At 40.5% G+C, this 25,769-nt stretch overlaps 3 protein-coding genes across 10 annotated transcripts; 2 read left to right on the top strand and 1 right to left on the bottom strand.

Moving 5' to 3' along the window:
* Positions 1–1,083: 1,083 nt before the first annotated feature.
* LOC146555145 (GDP-L-fucose synthase-like) lies at positions 1,084–5,393 on the top strand. 2 transcript variants are annotated; one of them, XM_085252430.1, is made up of 10 exons: positions 1,084–1,205; positions 1,641–1,783; positions 1,861–1,975; positions 2,083–2,211; positions 2,291–2,364; positions 2,754–2,887; positions 3,009–3,140; positions 3,236–3,315; positions 3,529–3,628; positions 3,727–5,393. In XM_085252430.1, the coding sequence occupies exons 2-10, from the start codon at positions 1,647–1,649 to the stop codon at positions 3,780–3,782; spliced, it is 957 nt and encodes a 318-aa protein (XP_085108556.1). In that variant the 5' UTR covers positions 1,084–1,205; positions 1,641–1,646; the 3' UTR covers positions 3,783–5,393. The 2 variants fall into 2 exon arrangements, with proteins under 2 accessions (XP_085108556.1, XP_085108557.1); XM_085252431.1 differs by lacking the exon at positions 1,084–1,205 and adding an exon at positions 1,268–1,382.
* A 2,495-nt stretch (positions 5,394–7,888) lies between these two features.
* LOC146555144 (protein brambleberry-like) lies at positions 7,889–14,796 on the bottom strand. Of its 3 annotated transcripts, none has more exons than XM_085252422.1 (13): positions 14,366–14,795; positions 12,348–12,592; positions 12,025–12,153; positions 11,742–11,927; positions 11,430–11,652; positions 10,936–11,052; positions 10,671–10,850; positions 10,278–10,484; positions 10,080–10,191; positions 9,350–9,411; positions 9,116–9,243; positions 8,891–9,012; positions 7,889–8,495 (listed from the first exon to the last, which is right to left on the bottom strand). In XM_085252422.1, the coding sequence occupies exons 2-13, from the start codon at positions 12,588–12,590 to the stop codon at positions 8,366–8,368; spliced, it is 1,839 nt and encodes a 612-aa protein (XP_085108548.1). In that variant the 5' UTR covers positions 12,591–12,592; positions 14,366–14,795; the 3' UTR covers positions 7,889–8,365. The 3 variants fall into 3 exon arrangements, with proteins under 3 accessions (XP_085108548.1, XP_085108549.1, XP_085108550.1); XM_085252423.1 differs by having other exon boundaries at positions 8,357–8,495; positions 8,891–8,939; XM_085252424.1 differs by having other exon boundaries at positions 8,396–8,495; positions 8,891–8,960; positions 14,366–14,796.
* On the top strand, positions 12,523–23,962 carry pycr3 (pyrroline-5-carboxylate reductase 3). Of its 5 annotated transcripts, XM_085252425.1 has the most exons (8): positions 14,813–15,624; positions 17,740–17,826; positions 18,142–18,235; positions 18,316–18,380; positions 20,682–20,861; positions 21,722–21,934; positions 22,799–22,891; positions 22,995–23,962. In XM_085252425.1, the coding sequence occupies exons 1-8, from the start codon at positions 15,178–15,180 to the stop codon at positions 23,196–23,198; spliced, it is 1,383 nt and encodes a 460-aa protein (XP_085108551.1). In that variant the 5' UTR covers positions 14,813–15,177; the 3' UTR covers positions 23,199–23,962. The 5 variants fall into 5 exon arrangements, with proteins under 5 accessions (XP_085108554.1, XP_085108555.1, XP_085108553.1 ...); XM_085252428.1 differs by lacking the exons at positions 14,813–15,624; positions 17,740–17,826 and adding an exon at positions 12,523–12,612; XM_085252429.1 differs by lacking the exons at positions 14,813–15,624; positions 17,740–17,826 and adding an exon at positions 14,545–14,788.
* Positions 23,963–25,769: the final 1,807 nt, after the last annotated feature.

The following is a 25,769-nucleotide window of genomic DNA, read 5'->3' as shown; positions in this document are numbered from 1 at the left end:
ACCCTACAAACAGTTGTTGTGTGGGACACCAGTAGCCCATGTCTGTTGCTGTAACATTAGTTCATGTTTAGAATAGAAAATCTCAGCTCACTGATTTGATCGGGGCAATAGTGCGCCTAAACTGTTGCATAATTTTGCTGAGAGATCTTTTACTTTGTGGTAATCTTAGATGAGTAGTTTTATGGGTAGTCATTCAGTGTTCCCTTAGTGCCAAAATATAACAGATGTTGGTGTACTATAACTGAAGTAATGATGTTAAGTCCTTAAAGTCATATTCTTTTATTGTCATGACTGTATTTGAAGCTATTTTTATTTTTGTATGATACCTGATTTATATGGAATATGACTGAAGTAAACTAAAGCCTAAAATACTTAGTCAGTCATTTGTTTAATATTAATTTAACATTATAGAATTCACATATAAAACTATGAATTGTGATTTTAAATGGTTTAAAAGCATGTAGAATAGCATATGCAGGCAAGTATATTTCTCCTCTTTTTATTAAGAAGCAAAAACAAAAAGGGAAAAAAAAAGAAACAGGGCAGAGTTCGGTGGTTGAATCATCCGTCCCCACCAATGCCAAAACCAAATCTACGCCCTTGGTCTAGATGCTGGTGGTTTTGAAGATGACGACTTCGGCTTTGAATAAAGCTCCCACTGAGATGTCCAAGGTGAAGATGGTAAGGAGGTGGGTTTCACAAGAGTGCAACACGGAGGCTGATTTGCTCGAAAAAGGCAGGCAAGAAGATGACTGGTCTACAGTAACGTCAGTATTGAGATTGACAGTGTGGGAAAGCGGTAGTTGTGTAAAGAAGAGAAAAGTAGCTGAAGAGACAGAATGCATACACCTGGAAGAGATAAAAGTGAACCAGCAAGAAGCCTCTAGGGTCGCTGGAGGGAAGGATGGTGAATGGACAGCCTACGGAAAAGAATCTCCGTCCAGAAGGTGGCGGTAATGTACCTGAAGTGGTTTTCCAACCGTCATAAAAAGATAGAAGAAGAAGATGCAGCAGCTCAGATGGAGAGAAGACAACTGACCTAAAACATTCACATTCACATGTGAATCAGTCACATTCCACACCAGTTGGTGGCGGTAATGCACCATTCAGTTCTTTGACAACCGCCAATTAAATTTAGAAGAAGAAGGAAGAGGCGACGAAGAGAAGAAACCGGCTTCTCTGTTCTGTTCTCAGCTTTCAAACAGGTAAAAGAGGTTTTTTTTTAATGCTAGCTTATTTGTTTAACTCTGAGTTAACGAGGATTTCTAGCACTGATATCTCGCGTTTAGGAAGAAAAGTAAACTTACGAGGTAATCAGTTTTTTACTTTGTCGAGTTCCAAGGAACGATGACGGCGATTACCGCCACCTAACAGCTAATAAGGTTAGCTTGTCTGAATGGTCGTGTGCGGTGTACGTGGCACATATGCAACTATATATGTACAACATCTGCTCGTTTTGTACGGGTCAGATCACCTCAGATAAAAATCAGGAAGCATCTAACAAATAGCAAACGTTACTGCATGAAAACACAGATAAACCTGTTAGCTTTAGAAAGTTTGACGATGTTTATAGCTTGTATCTAAATCAGAGTTTCCCTGTGATTCGTCCTGTGCTGAATTGTTCATGTTCCACTACCTAGATAAACATGAGCGATCCCATGAGGGTGTTGGTGACAGGTGCATCCGGGTTGGTGGGCAGGGCCATACAGCATGTGGTGAAAGAAGGAGGAGCCAAGGAGGGGGAGGAATGGATATTCCTGTCCTCCAAAGATGCCAACCTCATGTGAGAGTTGCTCCGCTTCAAGATAAAATGCTGTCACATGTTTTGATACTATTAACCTGCTGGTGGCCTCTCCTCAGGAATATGGACCAGACCCGGGCAGTGTTTGAGAAACACCGGCCTACGCACGTCATCCACCTGGCTGCTATGGTTGGAGGGCTTTTCAAGAACATGAAATATAACCTGGACTTCTGGGTATGAGGAACCTGTTCATCTAATTAACTCATTTAATAGAAATGCTATGATCGTAGACTATCTAGATTCATGTTTTTGATGCTCATCCTGTTTTATTTACTTTCCAGAGGAACAACATTTACATCAATGACAATGTGCTGCAGGCAGCGCATGAAGCGGGCGTGGTCAAGGTTGTTTCCTGCTTGTCCACCTGCATCTTTCCTGATAAGACGACCTATCCTATTGACGAGACCATGGTGAATATACCTCCCTGCTCTTTCTGTGCATCAGCACATTTGGAAAAGAGCAGCTCACATGCGCTTCTCTTTACTACAGATCCACAACGGTCCACCTCATGAGTCCAACTTTGGCTACGCCTATGCAAAGAGGATGATTGATGTCCACAACAGGTACGTTATGTCTTCTATGTGTCATTTCTATCCTCTACCGCATTGTGCTTTCTCTCAGCTCTCAAATCCCTCCCTGGCAGACTGGTTTAGAACAGTTCTAATTATTTTCAAGAAGTCCAGCAAGGAAGCTGTTGTCTTAAAAGATCAACAAATGCAGGGTGTTTCAAAGGGGTAAAACAATCATGATCTTGCGGCTGACCAACATAATCCCAACAGTTTTTAGTTATACTTCTGTTTAGCATGTGTATAGTTTCACAGGACATATTAGTGTTTGAGAATTCTCCAATACTGTTATGTGTCACCCTCGCATAATGCCTCTGCCTATTTTTCAGGAAATGCATTTAAAACTTTCAGCCTCATGACATTTTTTTCCTGTGTGTGCTTCACAGAGCGTATTTACAGCAGCATGGGCGTTGCTATACAGCTGTGATTCCCACTAATGTGTTTGGTCCTCATGACAACTTTAGCATCGAAGATGGTCATGTGCTACCAGGTCTTATACATAAAGCATACATTGCTCAAAGTAAGTTGTGGATTTTTAAGTCCCTAACCCCATTGTCATTCCAGCATTTCTCTTTAAGCATTTACAAGTTTTTGGTGGTGTAAATGGACATGTGACTTCATCTACATGTTGTACTGTTCAGAGGGGGGGAAACCCTTGGTGGTCTGGGGCTCTGGCACACCTAGAAGACAGTTCATCTACTCTTTGGACCTGGCTCGTCTTTTCCTCTGGGTCCTGAGGGAGTATCCAGAAGTTGAGCCAATCATTCTCTCTGGTGAGTCCTCATAGACTCTATGACTCTTTGACTATTCAATGATGATGGCAGTTTAAGGATAAGTGTTCTTATAATGCTACATCTGTTGCTTCCAGTTGGTGAGGAAGATGAAGTGTCCATCAAAGAAGCAGCAGAAGCTGTTGTTGATGCATTGGGCTTTAAAGGAGAAGTCGTGGTATCCTTTCAGTAATGCAAGTTATTTGTTTTTGACAGTGGATTTGGAAGATTAACGTTAAATTCAGTTCAGTTTTATTTATATAGCGCTAAATCACAACAGCAGTCGCCTCAAAGCGCTTTATGTTGTAAAGTAAAGACTGTAGACTACTATAGAGAAAACCCCAACATTGCTTCTTGTTGTCTCATTGTTTCCTTTACCCGTGACATTCAGTTTGACACCAGTAAAGCAGATGGACAGTTCAAAAAGACGGCCAGCAATGCAAAGCTGTGCCGGTATCTGCCAGACTTCACTTTCACCCCCTTCAACCAAGGTGCGGCTGATGTAAAGCTTGACATTTAGATGCTAACAGTGTAGAAATTTCAAAAGACTCCATCAGTTACTGACTTGCCTGGTTCTTTTCACTTGCAGCTTTAAAGGAAACCTGTGATTGGTTTGTTGCCAACTATGACACAGCCAGGAAGTGAGAAGACTGCCAAAAAAATCGGTGCTAATTCTTGTTTCATCTGCTGTTGTGTTGGTAAAGAGTCTGGTGGTGGAGAGAGAGCTCGTGGAAAACAAAGTGCTTCACAGCACAAACACAAGGCAGTTGGTGTTGAGTCTTACTGTTGTTGCCCTCTTTCTGCAGCACCATACTGTTTTGTGCTGAATGTTGGGTGCAGGACCTGGGACCCCTTTTCGGTACATGGACTCTATTTAGCTGGATTCAATCTTGGATGATTTGTCAGAATACCAGTTTGAAAAGTATTGGACTGAAATGATGCCACCGAGCCATGGTGGCATTATTCTTGTGTCAGGAACTGGTTAGAATCCTTGTCTGTGTATAAAAGGTGGGTGTAGCTGCAGGGTCTAAATTGTGAGCTAATGCAGAAGTGCCTTAAACCTGTATTCTTTTTAATGGCCAGCAGGGGGTGACTCCTGCAATTGTAAAAAGCAGTCCAGTCATGTAGAAATCTTTGCTCATCCACAATCTGTGACCTCAGTAAACACTTTCCTTATGAGCTTGAGCTCTGTAGCTAGATTGAAGTGTTAGTGATTATAAAGAGACGTTAAATGACAAGTCTGTACCTTACCTCGTCACATCTGGTTTCAAAACACCAAATTGATGATTGCAAAAATCGCAACAGCTTCACTAAGCAAAGGGTAAAATCACAGTAGTGAAGTCCATCTATTGTATACTGGCTATGGTTGTGATTGTGGACTCAGTGTTAGAGAAGCATTTTTAAGAGACCACTGCAAATCATGATCATTTAGAGGTGCCCCTCAGTCAATAGGAAATAATACACACATGAAAGTTGCTACCAGTCTGTAGTAGGAGACAAAAATAATTTCCTTTCACGGCTCAACACAGCTATAAAATAAAATTAAGAAATTGTACTGCAAGGCCTTAAAGTCATCACTGCTGAATCCGTCCAGCTGCTGTGAGGAAGAGCGTTGTTCTTCTACGCCAGGGGTGCCCAATCCCGGTCCTCGAGAGCTACCGTCCTGCAGCTTTTAGATGCATCCTTGTTCCCACACACCTGAATCAAATGAATGGCTTGTTATCAGACCTTTGCCAAACATGATGGCATGCTGAAGAGATCAAACCATTTGATTCAGCTGTGTTGGAGTAGGGATGCATCTAAAAGCTGCAGGATAGTAGCTCTCAAGGACTGGGATTGGGCAGCCCTGTTCTACGCCCTCTAAATTCAGGTGCTTTCAGCTGGTTTTCCCATTTAGGCGCTCTTTGTATTTGCTTTTAAAAGGACTGACATTAATTATGCTGTAAAAGAAAGCTTTTCTGCCATTTTTCTACTGTCCCTCACTACATTTTTCTCTAGTCGAATTTTAAAGGGTACTGACTGAGCTACATGTAATCTTGGATGTCTTTTTTGTTTTTTTTTCCTTCCCTCCCAGTTTTAACTTAAATTGCAGAGTTGCTGATTGTGGTTTCCAGTATCAGTGTTACCAGCAGGAAGAGTTCAGTCATCTCAGATTTAATCCAACTGTTTTAATCTAAACTAGATCATCCAGCTGAGCGTGGAACGTTTTAGGAACGTACAGATCGTGGGGTCTACTGTCCTTCAGTAAAAGAAAAATGATGTCATCGTCTATTCTACGACCCGTAAGAAGAAGTTTTAGAGTTTTATTCACTGTTGTAGCGTTAATCATTTCAGCTGGGAAATTATGGGCTCAAAATGTGGTCATAAATATTTTGTACTTGTAAATCAGTTTCGTATGAGTAAAAAGAATTTGTGTGTGTAAAAAAATAAATAAATAAATAAATTTGTGTGTGGACTTAGCCAAAAAAACCCTGCAAGTTACAAGTACGAATTTTGACCCAATTTTTCTTCCTTTCATCTGATTGGTCAATGTCATGTCAATCACAAATGTAACAATCCAATCAGAGAACGGATGGGTTTGGCTGTCGGAGGGGCGCTTTTTTGAACTGCAGGTCCTTGAAGGGTAATACAGTTTGAAGCTTGAGGATCTCTATATAAATATCCGATAGCAGCTAGGTCACCTAACTTTCAGCAGCTGTTGAAAAGATAAAGTTGTGGTATGTCAGTGGTTACAAACACCATTATTACTTTAGGATTAGTTTAACACAAAGTCAGGGCTGACCCGGGACCATTGCTGTGAGTCACAGTGCGCAGCATAAAAGTCCTTTCACATCGGACAAAGGATGTGCTGCTAATGCTAACTGCTAACTAAGAGCAAAGGATCCAGAATTTGTTGCGCTGGCTGCTGAGCTCTGTGGGTTTTTGCAGCTGCTCTACCTGTACTAGATGCACCTGCTCCTTGTCTTTTCTATCTCTGACTTTATGTCCTCTACAAGAGTTTGTTTTTTTTGCTAGTTCTTCAAATGCTCAATAAAAACATGTATGCTAATTCAAACCGAAGAAAGCTTTGTGATGAAGACTGTCATTTCCAAAACACTACCCACCCCCACCCCGCGGTCCGCAGTGCTGTTGAAAAGGCTGTGGAAGTCCCTGTATTAAACACGTAGACCTGTGACACAAAAATCACCAAACTTGGACGACCACAGACTGTTTTCCTTCGTGGTGATGAAGGAAAACACTGGGTTGGCATGTAAAAGGGCATTTATTCCCTTCAAAGACCTGCAGTTCAAAAAAAGCGCCCTTCTGACAGCCAAACCCATCTGTTCTCTGATTGGATTGTTACATTTGTGATTGACATGACATTGACCAATCAGATGAAAGGAAGAAAAATAGGGTCAAAATTCGTACTTGTAACTTGCAGGGTTTTTTTGGCTAAGTCCACACACAAATCTTTTTTACATATACAAATTGTTTATACCAACACAAATCTTTTTTTACACATACAAATTCTTTTTACGCACACAAATCTTTATTTTTTTAAACACATACAAATCCTGATTTACAAGTACAAAATATTTATGACCACATTTTGAGCCCATAGGAAATGGGCTGCTTCACTCTTGTAATCCAGGTGCTGGCACAACATAACATTCAGAAATCAGAATTGTTTTGACTTAGTTTGTTATTGAAGGGTTTGGGATTTGATTGATCCAGCTTATATAATTGAGCATTATGTGGGCTAGTGTTTTGTTTTTGTTTTTTTTAAACTAATCAGAGCAAAATAAATATTTTATATTTGCAATGTGTCTCAAGTGTCCTACCCTTGAAATGAAAGACATGTCACAGATTGAGATTTTTATTTCTCTATATGTTCATATGCCATAAAAACAAAACAAGGATTCAGTTCTGCTGGACAGCACTACTCATGCTTCACTTTATAACAGACACAGAACCCTGATGTATACAGAAGTGTATAGATCAGGGTTGGGGAACCTTCAGGCCTCAAGGGCCAGTGTCCTGCAGGTTTTAGATGTCCTTGATCCAACACAGCTGATTTAAATGGCTAAATTACCTCCTCAACATGTCTTGAAGTTCTCCAGAGGTAATGAACTAATATTTGATTCGGGTTTGTTGAACCAGGGTGCTATCTAAAACCTGCAGGACATCGGCCCTTGAGGAATGCAGATCCTCATACACAAACGACTGCACCTCAAAACACCAGCCTATTTAAAAACGTGAGGTTTGCAGATGGCATGGTGATCATGAGACTTGTGAAGGTTGGTGATGAGTCTGCATATCAATGAGGGGTTAAACAGCTGAACATGCTCCTTCAGGTTTCAGGGATCCAGTCTGTTGCCACCTAATACAAAATTATCAAAGAGGCCCAGAAGAGGATGGACCTCCTGCACCAGCTCAGGAGCTATTGGTCCATTTCTACTCTGCAGTAATCCAGTCTGTTTACTGCATGACCATCAGTGTATTAATCAAACCAAAGAGGACGAGAACAGACTACAGTGGACAAGTCAGGTCTGCAAGAAACGATTTGTACAAACTCAGAATTAGGAAACACTCACACCCAGGATACAACCTCTTCCAGTTCCTCCCTTTGGTAGGTGCTACAGAACAGCTTTTCACAGGCCATTGCTTACATGTTGTCTCTACTAAAACGTCCACCACAGCTTTTACTGAAACAAACCATGCAGTAAATACTCTTTGGTTATACCTATATTACACATACTCAAATTGATTGATTGATTGATAGGTAATTTATTTCAACATGTGAACAATATACAAGTACATTTAGAAAAGAAATGAGAGAAAAAAAAATATACTATACAAATTCACATAACTCTCTCCCTCCATCTATATATAGAACCAGTTACCCACCACTATGAATAGGCTATACATGTTCATCTGTGGCACATTGCTACTGTCTGTTTCCATGTTCTCTTAGGTACATTGAAAGCAATAAAGAGCATGGAATTAAGAAAAAACTGAGCCCAGTTCCTTGTGTGTACATGCACATACTCTGACAAAGCTAATTTTGATAAGTTTTCATTTTTATTAAACACGAAAGCTAAATAAACGTCTAAAAACATTTAAAATATCTACAGATGTAATTTTCATTCAGCAATCTTACTGCTGTCTGCAGTGCAGACAGAACTTAGTAAAAACAATATTTCATTACTGTATACAGTTTTTACAGACAACAAAGACGGCTGAGCCTGTTAAAACTGGACATACGAGGAGTGCCCCCCTTCGTGGACTCTGCAGTACTCCTGTCCTGGCACGGCTCTCTTCTTACAGACTTTTCCTCTTTTTGTGAGGCCATTGCACAGCTGACGGCCTGACACTGAGCTGAAGGCAGAAAAACAGAAAGATGCCCTTTAACAATTCATATTTCCCCTTTACTCATTATAATGAGGTTATATTGGAGGGTAATTATTAATTCCACAGTTTCAAATAATGAGGTCAGTATACATTGAAACAACTCCTATAGGCCAAAAGCTCTTGGAGACTCTTACTTCTATTTCTGTATGATTTCAGTGAAAACTGGTATCAGTAACATAGCAATGAACTGGCAGCTAGAATCCCTAACATGACATGCTCATTTCAAATGTCAGGGTTACACACACACACACACACACACACACACCAAAGTACATTAAATCACAGTCCATATAAACAATTTAGCTCTTCAAACAGAAAAAAAAATAAAAATAAAATATGTGCATGTAACTGGAGCTACTGACCTGTTGCTGACTAACGATGGAGTGGGTCTTGCACTTCGTGAATCATTCCCTAAATCAGACGAGTCAGTGACTGAATCAAAAACACCTTCCAGGTTACTCAGGGGTATATCGTAACAAAGAGCCTAAAACAGATTTCAATTAAACAATATTTGTCTTGCTTGCCACTAGTGATGCACTGAGAATACAGTTTTTGCATTTCTGAAAGCATTAACTCAGTTTGCTTACCGCTGAAGAAAGTGGCTTTGGTATAAACCTGGGAGTGGAGTGATTTGGTTTACCAATTACTGCCATAAGCCTCGACTCTGGCGTAAGCTTCCTCTGAGGTGGAGACACAGCTGATATGCCAAGTTCACCTGAACACAAACATGTTTGACAGCAAAACTGAGAAGCTGAATTTATAGAAAGAGCACTGCTCTTGAACAGGATTCACTGTAAAAAGGTTCAGCATGTGTTTCCCACCTGATAAAAAGCTGTCCGGATTCAATAGGTCGTCTTCCTCAATGATGTCATCTTTTTCATCTCTGAGCACAAAAGGATAGAAAATAGGTCCAATAGATGCAAAAGGAATCATTGTTAATTTGGTGTAGACAATAATACATGTTCTACTGCCTGAAGCTCTTACTGACCGTGTAGAGTTCAAAATTCATTTTTTTTACTCGAACAAATCATCAGTTACCAGTTTGAGCACTGACCAGTGAACTCAAGAGTTTCTGATTGAGTCGGATTAAATCATTAGCCAAGTTTAACATCTACAACATTGTGCTCATTTAATAAATTACTGTCTCTATATCAGGGGTCCCCAATCCCAGTCCATGAGGGCCGGTGTCCCTGCAGGTTTTAGATGTGTCCTTGATCCATCACAGCTGATTTAAATGGATAAATTACCTTCTCAACATGTCTTGAAGTTCTTGGTAATGAACTAATCATGTGATTCAGGTGTGTTGACCCAGGGTGAGATCTAAAACCTGCAGGGACACCAGCCCTCATAGAGCAGGGGTCCCCAATCCCAGTCCACATTATAATTGATAGCTGCAACCAGTGTCCATCAGCAAGCAGACGTCACCCCTCTTCCATGTCCAGTTTCAAAACACCAAGATGGTGATGGCCTTAACATTCAGTGAAGTCCGTTAAATTGAACATTTTCAAAGACCAATACGCAAGTTGCAGTTCTAGTGTGCAACATACTCACTTGCAAGGCTGCTTCTGCGGTTCCACAATGGTGCACGAGCTGAGTAGCAGTGGACTGGTCAGCTTTTTCGTGATCTTGAAGCATGCCCACAGCTGATTCACAAACCAGTGACCTGCAGAAACAAAATTCACACTGTGACAAATGCTTCAGAAAACTGCAGCTAATGTATTTTCCTCATAAGTGACTTTATGTTTATACCCAGAGACAGAGTGAGCAGCAGCAGGCTGAGGCTGGTGAGATCCAGCGCTGGCTGCTGGTTGACTTCAGCAACTGCATTCAGAGGCACAGTTAGCAGCAGCATGGCTCGAGAGAAACCAGGACAGTGCAGGAATGTCAGCAGGACTGCACACAGTACAAAGTAGCCTGTGTGTGTGATGCACGTCCATATAGCTGTCAGACTTAAACCTGTTCAAGCAAAAAGCACAAGAAAAAGAATTCTTAAGTCATACAGAAACCTTTTTTTTTTTAGTCAAAGAGAATGTAAAGAATTAATTTCTAAATATGTCCTGCTGACAGTCAATTATCCAACTTCTCTGTAGCAGGAAAAGACCCTATAAAAAGGGAGTGTGCCCTATGGCTGCCGTGTCTCACCTGCCCATCCGAGGTAGCCCTGGATCATGTGAAGCCTGTCCTCTATGCGGCTCTGCATCTTATCGAGGTAGTGCAGCATGCCTCCCAGGGTGCTGTTCATGCGCTCCAACTTGTTCATCAGGTCAGTGTAGTACTGGGAGGTCTGATCCTGATACTGCAGAAACTCTATCATACTGTGGTCTACTCAGCCACATACAAAAAGATATGTAAGCACATTGCTTGGGGGGGATAGTTTTATAAACTACAAATGATTTCAGCCATTTACCAATTTTCTGATAGATGTCCTGAGCTTGGTGTCTTACATCTGCCAGGTCCTTGACAATCGCCTTGTAGCTGTCCTGCACCTCAGAGCCCTGGATTTGAAGATGCTCGCTCACATTCTCTAAAATAAAATAAAAAAAATAAAATAAAAAAAAATAAGGTGGACAGAAAGAATAAAATCCATGCTACATGATGTGGCATCAGGTGTGTTTACAGAGTTTTCTTAAAGAGAATTGCAGTTCAATATTTTATCTTATTTAAAAGGGGAAAGTTAAAACTTCCAGAAGTCATTCAGCACATCGAACTGTATCAGGTCATTTTCGAGTACTTTGACAAACAGTTTCTTTTATCCATGGTCAGTAGTAAACCCATTTACAAACTGCTGCAATTTGACTGTTAGCACATGAAAAGAGCCTTTATGTCGGATTATTTGCAGTCGCGCCCAAAGTCAATTTTAACAGAATAGAATAAAAATACAGAAAAATGTAAAATTCTCACCCATTCTTTGTGTAATTCCCTGAATGAGCTGAGCTACCAACTCCTGTCCAGAGGCGATGAGAGCTTTTTCCTGACCCAGACGCTCCAGGTTGTCCCTCAGTGAACTCGTCATCTGCTCCTGGCCCTCGTGGAGCTTCCCCTGTTGAGCCTGCAGAACACTGTGGCCTTCAAGCAGCTTGTCCAGTGATGCTGCAGTCAGTTCTTTCAACTCTACCTGGCCCTCCTGTTTGAAAATGATCCATGAATCCAAGAAACCACTGATTTGCAAAATAAAAATAATTTTATTTATTTTTTTTTTAAACCCAGCCTTACCTTCAGGTCCTTCATTGCATCTAGCTGGCTGGTGGCTGTGGAGATGAGTGCATTGACTGTGTGCTCTGCTCTGCGCCGGAAAAGCTGCTGTCGAGTTGCATAACAAACGGAGCGCGCTCGGTTGCTCACTATGTGGTAAGCATTCCATGTATCTGAATCCATGTCTGCTGTGCACTCTTTGATGGTCTAACACATAAAATTGAGATTAGCACACAACATTATATATTTTTTCATTATATTTTTAAAGCCATTTCTGACAAGTACTACAAGATCGTATTTTTACCATCTCCTCTGTGCATAGGTACGTCTGGCGCCCCTCAATCTCTGCCTGGCAGTTAAACAGTTCCACTCCGAGCTTTGCGAGCTTTTCTTCTGAGAGGCTGTCACAGCTCGACTTTAGCCGAGCGATCACCTACAGGAGGAGACAAACCAGAGAAACATGATTCCTCTGTTTAAACAATGTATTGAAAACTGTGCCATGAGAATTTTATATGAAAGACACTTAATAACACTGTTGCCCAGCCTTCTCCAAACTCAAACCTAATATTGTTCAAAAACATTTTATTTGTCCGTTGGATTAAATACACATTTTCAAGGCCCACATACCCTGTAATGACAGCTGTCCAATGGGCTGAGCTCCATCTGCTTTGCCTCAGCTAAAAACTTCTCATCTGCAGTTGCCATCTCAAACTGAGCGTCTTTGGCAAGATGTGCTGGAGCCACTGCAGCTGGTTGAAGAGGCGCTGCTGCTCGAGGTGCCTCTGTCAGCCTCAGCCACTCAAACAGCCCGTTGACCGCGAGACACTGACAGGCCAGCAGGAGGTGCAGGTAGTGGATGAGGTGACCCATGTCTGGATCAGAACATGACAAGGTGCGCATGCAAATCATCAAACATGGGAAATACATTTCTCATAATCCCTGCAACCACACTATACTGCCAAAAGTAACTGCTCGTCTGCCTTCACATACATAAGAACTTCTCATCCTACTCTTAATCTAAAGAGTTTAATATGATGTCGGCCCACCCTTTGCAGCTTCAACTCTTCTGAGTTTAGGTGTGTTTATGGGTTGTTTTTTTGTTTTTTTTAAATCACTTTTGGGAGGCAGTTACTCAGAGGTGAGCAGTGCTGTAGAGGGTCCTTATCCCATCAGTGTCTGTTCCTTCGTGCAAGGAGTAACAGGATAAACACTGCCACACTCTTATAAAAGGACCTCCAGCAGGACCCTGGTGTGAAGGACGTGCTCACTAACAATCACAGACTTCATGAGGGTGACCTGAGGACCCAACGTCCTCTAGTGGGCACTGTGCTCACTGCCCACACCATGGAGCCTGACTGGCATTTGCCAGAGAATACCAGAATTAGCAGGCCCACCACTGATGTTCTCTGCTGCACAACATTGCCTGGCCTCATGTAGCGAGAGTATGAAGGTAGTTCCTGGAGGAGGACAGAGTTGATATTACTGACTGGCCCCCCATGCTTTCCTTACCTTAATCCAGTAGAACACCTGTAGAACATTATGTTTCAACTAATTGAACACCAGCAGGTTGCATCTTAGACTGTCCGGATCTGGGAGGAGATTCCCTCAGGATACCATCACCATGCCCGGACCTTGTCAGGCATGCTTACAAGCACATTGGGCAGGGGGCAGGCAGGGGTCCATACAAATTACTAAGTACCATTATGACTAGCTGCAATTAAAATTTCCGCAAAGTGGACTAGCCTGCTGCATCATTTTTTTACTTTGATTTTCAATATGTCTTTGAATTCAGCCCTCTGTAAGGTGATCATTTTCATATCAGTGTAGATATGCAGCATGATTTTTTTTTAACCCTCAGATCTGATGTGTTGCTTTAATTTTCTTTTTTGTTGTTGAGCCGTGTACAAAAAGCAACAGAGCAAATCAGCCAACGCATCGAAACTATTGACCAGTGGAGAGAAGAACTAAAAATGTTTAACCAACTTAAATCCTGTGGATGTTAGGTGGTCGTATCGTAACACCCCTTGATAACGTGCCTAAACCACAGGGCAAAACCTGCTCAGGGACAGCTTTAGCAAAGAGCCCAAGGCAATGACCCGAGCACCAAACTGCCCAGAGCTCATTCCACTCAGGCATTTATGGAAATGTCCGGACTGGGCAGAGCTGTTCTGGTGGTGAGACCGTCAGCTACAAAACATTAGCCAGGTGGTTTCAACATTGTTGATGATCTGTGCATATTTAAACGAATATTGTGACGATGTTTAGCATTTAGCATTCTGTATATGACTATAAAGTGTTTCTGCTGCATTAGACAATGTGGAAATAACAACTACCATTTATTTCTCTGATTGAATGAAGATCCTACCGAGGCTTGCCCAGGCATGCCCACTGCTGCAGCGCTCTGCTGAATACTTGCAGTAACATCATTTAATTAACAAATAATCACTTTTGCATGACTTAAACGGGACGGAAACGAAGCTAATTAGCTTACTGTAAAAATGTTAAGTTGTTTTCCCCGATTTTAAAATACTGCAGTCATTAAAAAATAACAAAAAATTAGCTATCATATTTTGCGAAATGTATGAACAGTTAAAATAAAAACGCCCTATTAAATGCATAAAATAGAATAATTTGTAAACAAATACCTGTTGTTCAAGGAGGTCCTTGACAAGGTAAAACACTCGCCCCCGTCCCCCTCACACAGCTGATTCAAATGACAGACACTAACTTTCTTCAACCCGTTTAAAGCTTCTCGTCACGACGAGGCCACAACCAATGGAATGGCAGACGTTCTTTAAAAAGGTGCGTTTCATTTATTTCACGGTTGAAACGTCCTGGACACGGCGGGAAAAAAAACCGGTATGCGCGGAATGTTTCGCAGAGGATGCTGAGCGGCGCCGCCCACCTGGAACAGCAGCGACAGTGAAGTAAAACCAAACGAACCAACAGTGGAGCTAGAGTCAGCTGGTTGGCTCTGTGTATGCTCTGGGTGCATCCACGGTTTAAATTTAACTTCTGTTTGCGGTTGCCAAAACGCCGGATATCAGCAAATCTGAAACACAAATCAGGTGAATAAATGTCCTACCGCCAGCGTTACCCGGTTTTGTTCACGCTATCGTGTTTGTGTCACTCCGTGTTACTTTATAGTTGTCCAGTCAAAAAGAAACACGTGCATTGTGTTTCTAATCTAATCTCTCCTGGATTATTTTCAAGCTATTCCTATTCAGATGCATGAGCGGGGCTTTTTTTTTCTTCATGTTTAGAGGGTTTAAAACGCAGAATTGTAATCCTTTTATTGATTCGGTTTTGAAGATTCCGTGCTAAATACTGCTTAAAGATTTTAAACTAGCAACATCACAACAGCTCATGCTACAGCAGGCATGCTAGCACCTATTAGCAACCTAGCCGTGTGAACGCTAGTTCGTGTGAGTTTTCATGAGACTGCATTGCTAAAACAATGGACGATTCTGGCATCAAGAAGCAGAACTGGGACGTGAAGGAAACGGAGTTGTTTCTGGAAATTCTCAAGGAGCTGGACATGAAGAAGTGCTTAGACGGAAGGAAAGTGAGGAATAACAAACTGTTCAAAGTGGCACACAGGAGAATGACAGCGGCTGGTTATCACAGATCCGTGGACCAATTAAAGTTTCGCTGGAAACTTCTCAAAAGCGCATACTACAAGTGCAAGCGAGAGCCCGACTCCCCGGCCCCAACTAAAATACAGGGCTGGTGGCGCTATGAAAAGACGATGGTCGCTATTATGGAGTCCAGACACCCTCTGGTGGGACCCGGGGTTAACTCTGACAGAAACGACGAGGTGACAGAAGAGTCAGATGGCGAAGCATCAGTACTACACTGGCCGCAGCCCTGCCCGGACAATACCACCCAGAACCTGGATTTAATTGTAGGGGTGATAACCGTGGAGGCGGTGTCGTATGTAATTTACGATGACGTAGGAGGGCCATTGTAGGTATTAAAATAACTGAAATATGGCGCCTGGGAAGACGGGGATTAATTCCTTGGAAATTCAAAATTTCGGAAAGTAAATGTGTCGAATATTCTAATTTAAAGATATAAACTTATACAACTTTCAAAAGGGAAGACGTTCAAATATTCTGGCAGTATAAAGCCCTAAATTTAGAAGGAGAGAACCGGGATACAGTAATGTGCAAAAGTCTTGAGTCACTTCTCATTCAGTTATTTTGCTAGGAAAATGTGAAATGGGTGTGATGAATTATTGAGAAATCAAAGCATGCATGAAAATACAGAATATAAGGCAAAAACAGTTTGTACAACTCTAACAAGCTTGAAAGTCAATATTTGCTTTGATTGCCTTTTGACTTCTTTGTCTTCAAGAATAGATCTCCAGGCGTCTTGAAGGAAATTTTTGCTGCTTTTTGCCTCAGTTAAGATGATCCCACACTGCTTCAGTAATGTTGAAGTTCTGGGGAGATCAGTCCATGGCTGATCACGCCCCATTGTCTTTTTTTTATTTATTTATTTATTTATTTATTTTATGTTCCATTGTCCAGTTATGCTTTTACTGCATTGGCCATGTGTCTGGGCTTTTGACCTGTTGAAAAATGATGCCGTTGCCAGTCAGGTTTTTTGATAGTATTGCATGGTGGATCAAAATCTGATGGTATTATGGCAGTTTTGGCAAGATCAAAAACACCACTGGCTGAAATGCAGCCCTAAACCATGACAGAACCTCCACATGTTTTACCGATAGCTGTAGACACTAACTCTTGTACCTCTTTCCTGACCTCCTCTGGACATCATTTGAACCAAAAATTTCACATTTAGATTCATCAGTTCATAAGACCCGAGCGTCTGATTTTCAACCTAGTTCTTGTTTAATTTGCATACCTCAGCCTCCTGATTTCCCTTCCTTAACAATGGCAAACCGTCTTCCACAGAGACAATTTCTGATGAAACCGAAGAGCCCAAAGCATCACACATGCAGGGTGGAAGCAAAAGATAAAGTATTGATGGGTGACTCAAGATGTTTGCACATTACTGTAGATTCAAATATTAAAGTGTCAAATTTAAAATGGGAAGAAAAAGATTTACAAAAAATCAAAAACAGATGCACTCCAATATTGAACTTGTATGTTTGTTATGAAAAAATCAGACTACAACTAAATTTGCAAGAAAACACACCCTTTCTCTGGCTCCATAATTAAACTTAAAATGGCCCAAATATGCCATAATAGTCAGTAGATCATGCTACATGATGTCATAGTCTGCTTGTTTTTTAATACATCTGGATTACAGTATACACTGATATTAGGTGTAGCTCACTTTTTAAAATTTAAATACAGTATACCTGTCTGGCAATCAGTTCTATATTCATTAAGACTGTAATGTCAGAGTGACTCTCTCAGTTACTGAAATAAGGTGTTTCTAATATTCTGTCAGGTAAGTAACGGTCTCGAATCATTTTCCAAACAAAACATAGGAAAAGCTTTCAGTATCAACATAGTCAAATTTACATTTTTACATATACAAAAATACACTGCTTCCTATTAAAGTGTTTCCATTACAAGGGTAATTCAGATTCCTGAATTAGTAGGTATGATGTTGTGTAGAAACATGTACAACACTAATAACAACACTATAATATCGATCAACAAAAACGCAACAATTTTAATTCTATATTAATCCAGGTGTACCCCAACAAACACTTAAATTATTGTCTCTGCAACATGTGTCCAAACACCACTGTTATTTTTTCCACTGCATCTTTAGTGGGGTTTATTCATATTTTCATGTGCGCTTCTATTGACTGTCTTTGTTTAATTGGGAGACTGGCAGTTGAGTGTGAGTCACGTGTTTCTAGGTTCAGTCAAACCAACAATATTCAGTTGCTCATTGACCACATACAGTGATACAGGCTGCAGTCCAAACACGAGAGAAATCGGATGTGCACACTGACTGGTTTCTGTACTTAAGCCTTTTTTTGTCCTGCAAACCCAGAACTGGGTAAAGGATGCCGTTTCATAATGACCTATGACAGGGAAACCAGGCTGTGGCAGCATTTTACTGGAGGAGGGAGGGGAATCTGATTACTGACCACCTGTCAACTAGGATTTATCATATATGTGTGAGTTTGTTTTGTTTTTTTGCTTTAACCTGATTTCTCATAGTAATCGGGTTTCTCATATGCATGGACACAAAGATCTGAACACAAATTGATTGTCTTTGGAGTGGTGACGTTTTTAGTGTTGATTCTTGTCTGGATTCATTCCCTGAGTTTATTTATTTTTGGTCTGTAAAATGTACACAGTTTAATATCTTCAAACAACAACGTGTGAAACCCTTGTTACAGTGGAAAATGCGTCATCATGGTGATTTTTAATCACTGGCATCATGTTATCTCGATGTTCCTGCTGTAACCTGCTGCCTGCTTTGGTTTCAGATCAAAATGGACCCTGAGATGGACTCTCAGCTTAAGATTGGCTTTATCGGTGCAGGGAACATGGCGTTTGGCATCGCCAAAGGCATCTTATCCGGTGAGTGTAGAGAGAACTGAAGAAGTGAGGAGGACTGGAATGAAGGACACATTAGTATTTAATAAATGTTCTCTTTGTAGGAAATGTCCTTCCTGCAAACGTCAAAGTTAGTGCACCATCCTCAAGGAATCTGGGACGCTTTCAGGTATTGTGGAGGTTTTTTTCCATCTTGTTTATTGTTCTATCATTTAAGTTCTCAGTGTGAATCATTTTGCATTGAAGTAAGCAGTTATGGTGAAGATCAGTTTACAGTTCAGTCTAAAACTAGTGAAGCAGCCAGTTATTTTTAAGCAGCGTAAGTATTTGTAACATTTTTACCTTTTCGTAGACATGGTCCCTATTCTGGGAATCAGGTTTACTAACAACTGAATTTTTTAACTCTGAGATGAGGAAAATTCTGGCTTTTCTGTTCCAGAAAGACGGTTAACTTAAACTTTGAGTCAGTCAATCGGTAAACTCTGTGAACTTAACCTGCTCTGAGTTTCTTTCTCTTCCCTCTTGCTGCACTTAAAACGACTGACTGACATCCACGTTCATTTCTTCATTCATAAAGTCACCATCAGAGGACATACTGGAGTAAATGAAACTGCAAAAGTTTGTTTTAAAAATGCTAAAATCCCAGTTAGATGATGTGGGGTTTTTTGTAATTAACATGAGCACTTTTACGATCATTCATTCGTCTATATTTAGGGATGGAAATGGCGATTACATCATTGATCTATGACCTGGTCAGAATATAAAATCTGTGCTCCCCATCTTTCTAACGCTAATACTTTGTATAATAATGCAGGTGTCAGGCTGTCAGTTAGGTTCCTGTACCGCTAACATTTACTTCCCTTTATTGTAGCAATCTGTTTCAATCAAACGTATATAAAACTGATCAATGATCAATCATTTGTCCTTATTAAAAAAAAAAAATGTCTGCCACAGCTGGGATGTTGGGGATGATGTGACTGTGAACCTGACATGACTTTAAGGCAAAACTGCAGACAGTCTGTTTTCTAAGCAGTTCATGTTAAAATGTGGTCACAGGTTGAAATTCAGTCATTAAATGATGCCTCCATGTTTTGAAAGGTACAATGTCTGAAATTCAGAATCTGAACTCGATGTATTTTCTACTGAAAATCACCTTAAATGGTCTCATTGGGTCAGCCTGAACCAGATCCACATAAAGGTTTCTTGTCAAAGGTTATTTTAAGGATCATTAAAGCGCGTCCTGACCAGAGTCCATTTATCAGTCTCAGTGTTAATGAAGTCAGAGATCATTTTTTAAGTCAGTTCCTAGATTACGGCCATCGTCTTTCGGCTTGCATCAATAGATCAGTGCATCAAAGTTTAGTTTAGATTTTAAAAAACAAGGAAGCGTTGGATTTCTCAAGCCCGGTGTGAAACCACTGGGTTTTATGAAGGGGTATTACAATTTTTCACAAGCCCCAAATGTTTGTTTTTTTTTTTCTTTTCAGTTGTCACTAAAGCTGACATGGGAGGTCTTCTGGCTGTCACAGCTAATCATAAGTGTGGAAAGCTGACAAACAGAAAGTAAAGTCATATCTTAGCAACACTGTGACCAATAGAAATAAAAACCTTATTGCATCTGGCCACTACAGGGCACCGCAATAAACAATACTGCATTTTCTCTTAACCCCTTGTTATTTTTGTCACTTAAGTTAACTTTGTGTGTGTTTTTACACGAACATTTAATGATTTGAATGTTATATGAATTTGCTCTTTGGAGAGGTGGTTTTTGCATTTATATATTCTTATACTGCTTGGAAATGAAATGTATACCACTTTAGATTTGGGGCCTAACCTTTCTGTCTATGACAGCTGTGGTTATTAAGCTTCAGTCTGCTGAATCTTTCCCCAAAAATGAGTCAGCAAACTGTGTTGTTGGGTTTAATCACTCGTCAGACCACTTTAGTGTTTTGTTTTTCTGTTTTCTTTTTCCCAAAAGCATATTTTTATGGTGACTGATGAGTGTTTTACACTTTTCTCACCTGAGAATGAAAAATAATTTTCTATAACTTTTTGCAACTTTGTACTGTTCGTTGAGAGAAACAAAGTTGCTGAATAGATAATTGGATTATATCCAATAGATTTTTTTTTTTTTAAAGTTGACCCAGTAAATGATTAATTGACCATTTAAAGTTTACTCCTCTCCTCTAAACTCTTAAACAGCACTTTGCATGGCATTAAACACTGGTTTGCTAATATCACTGAAACAACACTGAGTCTGTTATCATGGCAGAGTTTTAGAAAGCAACATGAACTGTAATCATGTCATAAGCAAATAATTGTAATACTGGAGGACATCTTCCAAGTCCTAGAAATGTAAATGCTTCTGCAAAAATTAACAATATAAAGGAATTGTGTGCCATCAGCATGATTTGATCTTGTGTCCGAGCTAGTGCTTCGGCTAAGTAATATTACACCGGCTTGCTTTTAGGAGCTGGGCATTGCTGTAACTCACTCCAACATAGAGGTGGTTTGTGGGTCTGATGTGGTCTTTGTCGCAGTCAAACCTCACCTGGTTCCGCTAGTTCTCAAGGAGGTCACACAACACGTCACTGGCAGACACATGATTGTATCTGTTGCAGCAGGAGTAACACTAGCAACGTTAGAGGAGGTGAGTGCCACATAGTTTCTGGTGTGTCTTTTAAGGGACAGATTACCACTGAATCAGATTTGTGTTCTTCTTTTGGCTTGTAGTGTGTTTATGTCTGTACTGTCATGGTGTGAACGAGTTTTTGAGATGGCTGCAGAGATGTCTCTCTTCTCTTGTGTATAAGTTGCTCAAAGCTCCCCAATTTGTATATTTTTATTAACTCTGTAGCAGTGTCTCTTTATGGAAATCACGAACCATTATTTCAAATACCACAGATCTCTCTGAGCAGTTTCATGTTCAAGTTTTTCAAGTATTTTTTGTATACCACCTCCATCTACCAATAGAAGAGTGCAGCTAGCGAACATCAGAGTAGAGTCGCCTGTCTTCATGGGCAGAGGCACAAATAAAGGTTCCAAATAAAGGTATAGTTGTATGGAAAGAAAATAGTTCCTACCTGAAACTAATACTACACACACAAATTATATATACAGTGCTCACATGTATCAGATCATCACCCAGTTACATCTTTATGCCACAGCTGAGCTGCCCTAAATTAGCAGTCTATGTAATTACAACATCATTTGGTTCTCTAATGCTTAATCCACCAGTGTGCACAAACTCATTAATAAAGGGGATATTTTAATGCTAAAATATGATTCTTGTTCTTATGTTTTATGAAAAAGCACATTTTTCTTTATTAATATGCCAAATTATAATTGTTTACTTGCATGTTACATTTTATTAATTGCTGATTTTTTTTTTATTTTTTATTTTAATTCTTTTTATTTAATTGTACTTATGTGCATGCACAGATTTCATTTTAGGGTGAGCTGTAACTTTCAATGCTGATCTATCTATATTTGTCCTCTTTTAACTTCAAGCTCCTTCCTGAGAACTCTGTTGCCATCCGGCTGATGCCAAATCTACCGTGTTTAGTTCAGGAAGGTGCTCTCCTGTTTGCTCGAGGATCACACGCAAAACAGGAGGACGGCGCACTACTTCGCTCCTTGTTGCATCGCTGTGGTTTGGTGGAGGAGGGACCTGAAGCCTGGATTGACATCCATACTGGGCTGAGCGGGAGCGGAGTAGCCTTTGTGAGTGTCCTAGATTTTATTTCTTTTGGTTGGTTTATTTGTTTTATCTGAAGTCTTTTGCCGCTTTTCCATTAGTACCTACTCGGATCGACTGGTTTTCCATTGCAGCAGAGTACAACCCAATGTGTGTGGTTGTTGTTATAGCAATGTGTCCGAGCATGACATGACGTAATTAGTATGCAACTCGAACACTACAAAAAAGGTGGAAGTTCAGGCAAGAATATACGTGCTGCTCGCTCTGTGGCTTTTCGTCAGACTTGGGGAACATGGCATTGCTTTTGGTAGCCATTTAACCCGTTGCTGGGTTTCAAAAATGGTGGTTTTGATTTTCATGAACGAGATGCTCTCATAACACATCAAATGACACTCCTAACCGGCCAATCACTGGCATGCAGTCTGGTGACGTCTTGGTGCCTGTTAGGATCGCTTGGAACCCTGGTACCAGGTACTGGGACCTAATTGAAAACCGTGGTGAAAATAGGTACTAATGGAAAAGCGGCTTTTGTAACTTCTTGTTTACAATTGTAACATGAATTTCTCAGACCATACACATTGCTTTGAAGATGACGGTTGCTTATATATTCCAGGCTCCAGTTGCCTAGGTGTCCTTCTAATCTATTTACACCCAGGTCATGTGTCAATCAGTGGTATTCTTCACTGTCACTGGTAGTACCTGCCTGGAAGTTGAGCTTCCTGTGAGCACAGTTGAGCTCAGAGGTTTACCTGAGCTCACCATGGTCATGAATGTCATGTCAATTTTGGGCTTTTTATGATTTCTTTTAACTGTTCTTTTTCCAGAGTCTTTAATGACTTACTGACACAGAGTTCATGTTTTATTCTGATCAGTGAGCTTCTTCTCTGCAGGTGTATCTTTTTGCTGAAGCTCTGGCAGAAGGAGCTGTTAAAATGGGCATGCCAAGCGCTCTAGCCCACAGCATTGCCTCTCAGACTGTTCTGGTCAGTTTAACACTTTGCTCACTTCTGTTTTACAACAGTTCACTTCAGAGCTCTGACTCCTGCGTGTCCAAATATAATATTTGAAAGCTGCTATTTGCTGCAGGGTGCTGGGAGGTTGTTACGTGATTCCGGGAAGCATCCAGCTCAACTTCGCTCAGAAGTCTGCACGCCAGGTGGAACAACCATATATGGGCTTCACACACTGGAACAAGGCGGTGTGAGGGCGTCAACCATGAGTGCTGTGGAGTCCGCCACAGAGAGAGCCAGGGAACTCGGCCGAAAGTCAACAGCAGGGAGCAGAAAGTGATGGACAAATTTGCCTTTAAGAACTACTCATTAGACTTTTAACTTGATAAATACCCAACATGGAAACCTGAACTCCTTTTTTTTTTTTTCTTCTTCTTCTTCTCTTCTCATCACACTCAAAAAAAAAACCAAGTTGTCCCTTTTTTAAATCACATTTTCTCATCTTCTTTCAGTCTCTGTAAGCTAAAAGTCAACATTGGCTTAATCTTAAAATTGATTCTGACAGTTTAATATTAGACCATGACTTCTGTTTTTACATGCACTCAAATAACCCTGTCTTATTGGATTTGGATGCAAGTAAGGTACAACCCAAATTTGATTGTACCAGTATTTGTTGATATATATTCTAATAACGAAATGCTGAATAAATCCAACTTGTCACATTTACTAAAAGTCACGTGAGACTCGAAGGCTGAAGGAGAGGCTAAACGAGTAGAAAAAAAGCTGTTATGCAGACCATATTGTTCATCATCACTACAGAAGCCCCTGTTATGAACATCTTCATTGCTGTACTGCCTTACTGCTCTTGATTGGATTGTAATGTAGAGTCAGTGGATCATTTTAATCTTTTAAATTATTATTATTGTATTTAATATTTGTTTGGATAAAGCATACGTCTAAATTTTAGGATAAGAGTAATCACATTTGTGTGGCTCCAGTACAATGATAGTGTCCCAAGTATAGCTACTGTATGGTTGTGTATAACATGGTGTATGGAAAAAAAAAAATGGTTCTAATTTAAAAATAAGTATCAATTTTCATAAAGTGTCATGTTATCAGGTTCTGTTCCTTATTTTTCTGTTAGTTTTGGAGTCTTGAAACCAGCTATTAGCTGACAGCTCAGACTTAATTTCTGACCTTCAATACAAAAGATAACAAGCCACTGCAACAATGAGTCAGTAAGCCTAGAAAGAAACATTAATAGGCAGCCATATGGATAAATCATTTAAGATAAATTCGATAAATTCTTGTTTTAATTTGTTTTGGGAAATTATACACTGAATATTGTTAGATCTGAAGTCAGTGGTCAGCCAAGAATCTGACTGACAATGTATTACCCTTTGACTGTGGCCTGATCCACAAAGCATGTGCTGTGGGTGTAGAAGAGGGTGGACAATTTGCTGCGTCTTAGGCCACATGGAGCCCCTTCTCCATTAGCAAGGTCTCAACTTGGACCTGAGGCCCACCTCTTCCTGCTCCAGGAGAGGTGGGCCTCAGTTGGGAATTCCTCTGAAAAAGCTTGAGTTTGCATTTAGGGAGGAAAGGTCTGGTCTCTTTATAGACTGCAGCCCAGACCTGTGTACACATTAAAAAATGAATGAATGGGTGTGTGTGGATTGATGGACAAAGTCATGAGTTCACTGATAACAAAAGGCACCACAAAACTAATTGTAATCTTGAAAAATAAATTTCCAGACAAGTCCATTTAGTACCTTTTCTGGCCCTGAATAACATTACATAGTTCATCTGCCAGTGCGTCATATGAGTCAAAATTCAAGACTGTTCACTTGAACTGGCTGAACAATAGAAATAAAAAGTTCAGAGGATTTGAAATCTAGATCAAAGAGAATGAAACATTGTTTTTTTTGTCACTGATTTGTCTATAACAGCAGATGTAAATAATTTAGAGACTTACAATAATAACTGAGTGAAGGTATCATAAACAGTAAAGCCTGTCATACTAAGACAGCGGTTGGAAATTATGAGGTGTAGCTTTAAACTGAGTTGTGACCTAATTTGGTGAGATGCAAATACTCCAGTGTCACATTTATTCCAATTTTAATATATCAAAACGACATGACATTCAACACAGAGCATGAGGCAACATTAATGATTCATACCTTCCCTCCCCCACCCGCTAAGATCACACAATCACCGCTGTTCCTTGCTTCCTCTCCGCTTCTTCCTCCTTCCCGCTGTCATTCACGACCGGAGAAACACGTTTTATCCGCTGGCCCGGCCTCACACCGACAAGACAAAAAAAACCCACAATAGTAAGTAAGCTCAACGCCGACCGACAGCCAGGTTTCAGTGTGGTTGTTAGTGGTGGGAATCTTTAAAATACATTTTGGGTAAACTGATGGATATTCAGTGGTTAACAGAGCAGGCGTTTGGCTGGGATTAGCCGTGGCTAGCAAGCTGCTAGCTGAATGAGCAGCGTGCTAGTGCTAACACTGTCGGAGCGGCAGTCACTCTTGCCGGATACCGGCTTCAGTGGCTGCTTGTGCTGGTTAGGTTTTTACGGCATTGTCAGTATTAAAAAGAAGCTCTTTAGGGCCACGTTTTAAAACAAGTAGACTTATTCCGGTGCAAATGAAATGGCTACTGCAGAATTCTAGCTAGGACCGAATTAAAGAAGATGAAAGGTTAGCAGGGCGCGCACCTTTGGAAGTTGACAGCGCTCCTGATGCTCTGTCTTTTGTTGTTTAGCATTTGGCATGACAGGGTTTTCTACATGACGTTACACAAGTATCTTTAAGTGGAAGTGCTGCCTTGAATCCTGGAACATGGTCACTGATGAGCTTCTATACAGATCAGGACAGGAGAGGTGAATTCTTGTTGTTCTAAATCA

The sequence above is a fragment of the Mchenga conophoros genome, linkage group LG17 (assembly GCF_057382185.1).
Source record: "Mchenga conophoros isolate Kocher_MC1m ecotype Shallow Benthic linkage group LG17, M_conophoros_male_GT1.1, whole genome shotgun sequence".
NCBI classification, from domain to species: domain Eukaryota; kingdom Metazoa; phylum Chordata; class Actinopteri; order Cichliformes; family Cichlidae; genus Mchenga; species Mchenga conophoros.
Note: the sequence above shows the minus strand (reverse complement) of the source record. Positions and strands in the feature narration are given on the sequence as shown.

Bases quoted from the DNA above. Each gene is read 5' to 3' on its own strand.
- LOC146555144 (XM_085252422.1), bottom strand. From the start codon at position 12,590: ATGGGTCACCTCATCCACTACCTGCACCTCCTGCTGGCCTGTCAGTGT. The intron at 10,851-10,935 runs GTAAATGGCTGA...GTGGCTGAGTAG, and splicing joins GGACATCTATCAGAAAATTG to ACCACAGTATGATAGAGTTT. The intron at 9,013-9,115 runs GTAAGCAAACTG...AATCTGTTTTAG, and splicing joins CAAAGCCACTTTCTTCAGCG to GCTCTTTGTTACGATATACC.
- pycr3 (XM_085252425.1), top strand. From the start codon at position 15,178: ATGGACGATTCTGGCATCAAGAAGCAGAACTGGGACGTGAAGGAAACG. The intron at 17,827-18,141 runs GTGAGTTTGTTT...CTTTGGTTTCAG, and splicing joins CTAGGATTTATCATATATGT to ATCAAAATGGACCCTGAGAT. The intron at 21,935-22,798 runs GTGAGTGTCCTA...TCTTCTCTGCAG, and splicing joins GCGGGAGCGGAGTAGCCTTT to GTGTATCTTTTTGCTGAAGC.
- LOC146555145 (XM_085252430.1), top strand. From the start codon at position 1,647: ATGAGCGATCCCATGAGGGTGTTGGTGACAGGTGCATCCGGGTTGGTG. The intron at 1,784-1,860 runs GTGAGAGTTGCT...GCCTCTCCTCAG, and splicing joins TCCAAAGATGCCAACCTCAT to GAATATGGACCAGACCCGGG. The intron at 3,141-3,235 runs GTGAGTCCTCAT...TGTTGCTTCCAG, and splicing joins TGAGCCAATCATTCTCTCTG to TTGGTGAGGAAGATGAAGTG.